The following is a 6,594-nucleotide window of genomic DNA, read 5'->3' as shown; positions in this document are numbered from 1 at the left end:
CAGTCCCGTCCCTGTAATGAAATCCTTGAGAGGTTGAGCATGACTTTTCATCTGGGCGTACAATAGGTGAAGGTAAGTTTCCGCACAAGCAGTAACAAGATCAGCTCTTATTCCTATAGAAAGTCTCTTCTCTATACTCGTACAAACAACTAAGAACCTAACAGAACTTTTAAAAAAAGGAACTTTTAAGAAGGGGTTCTCGCCGGGAAAAAGCCCTTCTTTAATCAATTCACTAGCCGAGATAGATAGATGAAAGGGCAAGGGAAAGGAAAAGTGATTCTTATTAGCTTAGTTCAAATGGCCCTAGACAGATCATTGCTAAGAGAGAGATTGATCATTGGAGTTTAGTTAGGCTGACGAAAGGCAACGAAGAGATTTGCCCCCTTGCTTAAGAGTGGAAATTTGCCCTAGAAGGCAGACTACTGAAACGCTTGATGAGCGAGTTCAAGAAAGGTACAAGAGTACGGGAGAGTTCTTCTTTTGCAAGAATGGGCATTACCGCAGCTATTGACTCAGCTCTTAGAGAAGCCACTGCTATTGAATCGGGATTGCCTTGGTCTGCTTTGAATGAAAGAGATGTCCCCTTTCCCGCTCTTGATTAGGTTTAGTACGGGCATAGCTTAAGTCCTGACTCTCGGTCTTCTGGAGAGAAGTCACCATAGGTCCGAAGGAAGTTGTTGAAGGTGGTGGTAACTAAAGATCGCTTCTCATTCTGCTTTTGGGAGTGAAAGAGAAGGCAAGTAAGTAGACTTCTTTCTTTTTTGATCCTGTGTCGATGTTTTCATTGAGTCACGAACGATCTAAGTAAGGAAGCAGTTCTGGGAAGGTAGCGAAGTCACCCATTGAAGTGAGCCGAGAGAGTTGCTCTTCCTTTGTTCAATCAGTTGACTTTGCTGCTATCATATATAAATAGTTGTATCAGATCGCTACGCCCCTTAGGCGAGTTCCGTCACCGAGGGGAGAGAGCAAGTAGTATGCCATCGATCAACTCTTACTTTGATCCTGGCAAGGGCAATGAAGAAAAAGTCCCTTCCTGTAGCTTGGCAGTAGGATTAGCTTGGTTAGCAGCAGTGGACGAGTCAGTGGAAGAGCCGGTAGCTTCGATTATCAAATTGCTAAGTTTATTCTTAGCTCTCGAGGTAGTTAGTTCAGTGGTGAGGCAACTCAATACTCAATTAAGTAAGTCACATATTTCCTTAGTCATAAGGTCTTCCTGGTCCTATCGAACCAGTCACTTCATACCTGGATCTTGTCCTTGCCTTAGCGCCTTAGCTTTCTTGGGCTAGGAACGAACCAGATAAAAGTAGTAGCCTAGCAGTGATAGTATGCTTGAAAGCTTTCCTAGCTGACAGTATTGCCTATAGTATAGGCCTATAGTATAGTAAGTAGATTGATTCGGCATAACCATAAGCGGTCTTGTAGGCCGGGCTAGTAGTTGTGGTGAGGTACTTGGGAATAAGAACTCCTCTTTTCAACCTTTTTCCCGTTTCCGAAAAAAGGAAATTGAGAAAGTTTCACGATTGAACTCTCTTTCTATTAATGGAAATCCCATCGAAAGAGATGGGGGGAATCGAGAAATGGATCTTGTCACCTCTGCTCTGCCTCTACCAATTGGAGTAGAGCAAAGAAAACTCTGTCTGCTGGTCAACATTTAATAAGTCCTGCCCAGAGGTAGGCATCGATTGAAGAAGAAAAGTCTCTATATAGAATAAAAAAAGGAGCGAAGCAGCTCGACTGGTTGGAGAGGAGATCGAACAGCATAGGCTGGTAGTCTTTCCGTCCTTCTCAGCGAGATTGGATAGGATTCCCTTTCTTTCAGGAATTCTTTGTTGTATAGAAATAGGAAGAAAAGGCGTAGCTCTCTTTCTGCTGTTAGCAGGATTCGTTGCTATTTCAGCTGTTGTAAGAATTCTACTAGTTGGGAAGACCGGGAAATGGAAATACCTTTTCTTTCTCTTTCTAATAAAGAACCCTTTCTCCGAATACCGGGCACTAAGACGAGTACTGGGATCTGTCTTTCGGCAATAAGGAATAGTGAGAGCGCTCTTGGTGCCTTAGAAGGACATTAGGAAAAGGCCTAACCGCTCCAATTGATAGAGTGGGAGTAGGAGCTAGTTTTGGTATTTCCCACGCGCTATACTAACATAGAGGAGCTCATACGATCTCACACCCTGCAGAAAGAAAGGGAATTTAATTAGGAACAATGCCCAGTGCCAGAAAGATAGGCTTTTTTAGTTTGAGTGAACACCCGGTTTTGAAATAGAGGTTTTTCCTAGCTTTCGACCTTTCCTTGATTGCCTTTATTCCTTTCGCTCCGCACCTTACCTTGCATCTAGAATAGAATCTATGACATTCTAATTTTATAATATAGAGATTAGGAACTTTCACCCCAGATAAATACGGTGGCAAACTGGAATGAGACCAAGCCTTACCCTTCGAACTTAACAGCAGCATCAAAGCACTCGCACTTTCTCGATGGGATTGGATTCATAGCCCAGTTTCGTACAAAAAAGGGAATAAACTTTCCTTCTTCTCTGACGAGGTAGAAAGAAACCTAGGTTCGGTGTGCTTCGTCTGTAGTACTTAGACCTGGAACTGAGACCTTAGCGCAACTCGCCTTTTTCAAGGATTAGCCTTTTTGAGTTGAGCCTATTTGGTGACAGATAAGCCATCTAACCGTTCATCAGACCATAGTTATGCTTTCTTTGCTCCATACGAAAGGAAATTGTCTCAGCTTCCTAGCTCTTGGAAGCGACTACTTGCTTTTTTCTTCACAGCTAGGAGTGAAAAGTAAAAAAGACGATTCTGTGCATCTTCGATGAGTCAGACTAGGCTATGATTCCCAGATAGGAAGAAAGAGCATTCGCCACTTCAAACTAGTCACTATAACTCCCTCCTTACTTAGATCTTCGTGACCCCGGGGATAAGTTGGCTTATGGAACTCCTAACTTACCATACTTCCTTTTTTTTTCTTCTCCTGTTCTGCGCTTGAAGGCAGTCCAATAGCACCGGATTCATTATTCCTTTTTCACCCCTGAAAAGGGATTCGTGAACAACTGCAGCGGAGATTCCAAAAAGACTAGCTTATGCTCTACCATAAAAAAAAAAGAAGATAAAGTTAAAGAAAGCCCTAACCCCTATAGCAAGAGTAGTGAAACTAAGCGAAGAAAAGAACTTCTGCATTGATTGACTAAAGCAGGAAGAGCAGCCCTTCTGACTGAAAGAAACCTCCGAAACGAAGGGGACTAAACAGGAACAAGAGGGATCCACCGAAGAAGATCCTTCTTCTTCCCTTTTTTCTCAAAGTCAATAAAGGCTAAATCCTTCATAACCCTACTTTATTACTCACGGGGCTGTAATTGCGTAAATAAGCAAGTAGCATTTAGAACATAATCAATAGCAGATAATAAAAGAAAATGGAGTAGCTTGCGGGCTGGTCGATCAGCCAGTTGGAGTCAACTTCCCCTTCTCTTTCTTAGACTACTTCTTTCTTAGACGAAATTTCATAAGAGAAGAAAGATCGTAGCGTAGAAAGTGAAAGTCTTTCTTCCTTTCTCCTCCATCTAAGGTTGAGGAGGTTGAAGCTGCCAAGAAGTTGCTTAGCGCGAAGAAGCTATTGGCCTATATGCTTAACACATGCAATTCGAACGAAGTTTTCTTGGAAACTTTTTTTATTAGATAAGTGTTCCGTGTACCCACCTACTCACTCGCGGAAGAGAAGAATAGATCAGATCCATTGGCGGGGGTGACTAACCATGGTTCGGCTGTCGCCCTAAGGTTACGATCCGTTGGGTTGGGAAACCAACCTGGATCCACTTTCCTCCAAGAGCCATACCGATTGAGAAGGAGATAAAGTTGAAAACAACCGAGATCGGATCTCTCACGGAAATTGTGAGGCCCCAATGTGGTCATTACTTATGTCATTCTTGTGCAAAATTGAAAATAAAAACTACATGAAAATTACCATGCAACCCACAGAAAATGATTGGAAGATTGATAAAAACTCTTGCGAATTTAAAAAATCTTTTTGTTCGCATTTCGATCGTTGTCTTTGTACTTTTTTCCGTATTAACCGTAGTCTATTTTTGATTTCTTGTATTCAGCATTGATTTGAGTCTGATTTGGGGAAAACTAAAATCAATCCTACTGGTCAGGTCGTTCCGCGTTCTGGTAAGTCGGCTTCTTGGTTGGGAGGTTCCTATTTTCGTTCTTGTTTTTCTTGTTGGTTCGGCAGTAGGTTCCAGCTTGCACATGCAGGAGGTCAACCTGCTGCCAATCCTGCAGCGGAGCAACCCTCCAACGTGCCGTCAGGCAGTGAAATGGCGGGTAGCAGTAGGAGCCCCGGTTGGACTACTCTTTTCGATTTTGAAGGCGAAGAAGGGGCCCAGCCGGACCCCCAAAACGCCCCCGAGAATCCAGTAGCTCCCGGGGAAGCAGATATTCTCCCTCCCGTACCCTACCCCTATCACGAGGATGAAGTGATCGGAGGCGATAGTGTTCTATCTATACGGGAGCGCCTCTTAGGATCACACTCCAACCGCTCGGCAGAGGAGATTTACTTGGCCCATCTTGACGCAGAAGACCGCTTCGAAGTCAAGGTGGATATCATACGGCATATGGCCGTACTTGATCCAAGTGGCGATTGGGAGGGACGCGGGGCCCGGGCCCTGGATAATCCACGTACCTCCACGGGAGAGGACTCCTTAAAGAATCTCTCTCGCCTGCGAGACCAGCTCCATGATGGGGGAGTACAATCCGATGCCTTTAAAAAATGAAAGGAAAAGGTTTTCACGCGGGTAGCGGATCTCGATGAAAACTCCACGACTTAATCGATTGTCGTGGCGCTGCTGGATGCTTCTGATCAATAGAACAGGAAGATGAGTCAGCCAAAAAGAAAGACCACCAAAAGTAACGACCACCAAGATAGGCATAGTGATTCGATCTTTTGATCACCCATTTTTGAAAAACCATTTTTGGGGGCTTCCGCCTTACACACGGAAGATTGGATTGCCTGAATCACGAGTATTATATACTGTCTTACGATCACCTCATATTGATAAAAAGTCCAGAGAACAATTTGAAATGGAAATCAAGAAACAATTTCTGGTCATAAAAACAGAAAGGCATGAATTGCGCAAGAAGTTCTTTCGGTTAAAACGCCGTGCGACTCGGAGGACATAAGACTTCTTGGTCAAGCCCAAAAGATTGCCGACAGGATGCTCCTACCCCACCATGCCTGGCCCTTTACCTTACCTTAAGAAGAAAGAGGGGGTATGAAGCGTGGGAAAGACTGCAAGAAGTGTATGATAAAGAGGTAACCTTAAGTGTTGGAGTGGCGGCAAAACTCTTGATTGATCAACGCGAGTGAACTGTGCTTAGACGCTTCGTCAAACCGCACCGATCTACGAGAGGAGCTGATGGATGAGTAGGCTTCCCCTTTCGATTCACGGAATGTGATCTGGGACACGATGGGAGTTTGCGTGCCTCGGTAGGAAAGAGATCACCGGAGTATAGCACAAGATCGCCTTTTCTTGCTGCCATGGGGTCGACCTGTGAACAAGGTAAACCCAATGGGAACAAAAAAACGGGAGGGTACCGCATTGGGCAGAAGACGATCCAAAAAGCGAAGGCTCACCCAGCTGAAGGAAGGAGCTTTGGAAGCTTACCAACAACTTAGAGAAAGGGGAAAGGGGCAACCTATCAACCTAATAGAAAGGGGGTGAGATAGGCGACAGGTAGCTTGCTTCCAAGCCGGCCCGGCCGCAAGGAATCAAGAGATCTTTGCCGGTGCTGACTTGGATCTCGGGTGACGGAATAAGGCGGCCAGAAGCGACGAGCAGTCGCGGTCGAAGCTTGGCTCTAGCCGATAGGCTAGCAGTAAGCTTGGCTACAGCGAAGCGCTTACCAAGCGCGAAGGAAAGGGCCTTCGCCACTTGAGCCGTATGCGGGGGAACTCGCACGTGCGGTTCTTAGGGGGGGAGAGCTAGTAGGAGCCATCCTATCCCAATAGCGTATATTTGGAGCTCAATATGAAATCCTATTTTCTTGCAAGACTCGTTCGGATAAGGGAAAACTCCAGAGATTGCTTCGAAGTAAGATCATTGCCTTGCCCCTTTCCTGAACCAGAACCGGGGGGGGGGTGAGAGGAAAAGGGGCTCAAAATGCCCCATCAATAAAGTGAGGGCTTTCCGGACCTTCCCCATCCCCCCTTTTTCAATAAAGAAGCCCCGCTCCCTAAGGGGCCCCTCTCTGATAAGGAAGGAAACGAAATAATCTCAATTTTATGACAAATCCGGTCCGATGGCTGTTCTCCACTAACCACAAGGATATAGGGACTCTATATTTCATCTTCGGTGCCATTGCTGGAGTGATGGGCACATGCTTCTCAGTACTGATTCGTATGGAATTAGCACGACCCGGCGATCAAATTCTTGGGGGGAATCATCAACTTTATAATGTTTTAATAACGGCTCACGCTTTTTTAATGATCTTTTTTATGGTTATGCCGGCGATGATAGGTGGATCTGGTAATTGGTCTGTTCCGATTCTGATAGGTGCACCTGACATGGCATTTCCACGATTAAATAATATTTC

The 6,594-nt window shown here is 45.0% G+C and overlaps 1 protein-coding gene across 1 annotated transcript; it reads left to right on the top strand.

The window, feature by feature from the left end:
* Window positions 1-488: 488 nt before the first annotated feature.
* Window positions 489-4,775, top strand: LOC116190034. Its single transcript, XM_031519713.1, has 2 exons — window positions 489-556; window positions 4,235-4,775. The coding sequence occupies exons 1-2, from the start codon at window positions 489-491 to the stop codon at window positions 4,773-4,775; spliced, it is 609 nt and encodes a 202-aa protein (XP_031375573.1).
* Window positions 4,776-6,594: the final 1,819 nt, after the last annotated feature.

The sequence above is a fragment of the Punica granatum genome, unplaced genomic scaffold (genome assembly GCF_007655135.1).
Source record: "Punica granatum isolate Tunisia-2019 unplaced genomic scaffold, ASM765513v2 Contig00107, whole genome shotgun sequence".
Taxonomy (NCBI): Eukaryota; Viridiplantae; Streptophyta; class Magnoliopsida; order Myrtales; family Lythraceae; genus Punica; species Punica granatum.
The sequence above is the reverse complement of the archived record's forward strand: the minus strand, read 5'-3'. Positions and strand labels throughout refer to the sequence as shown.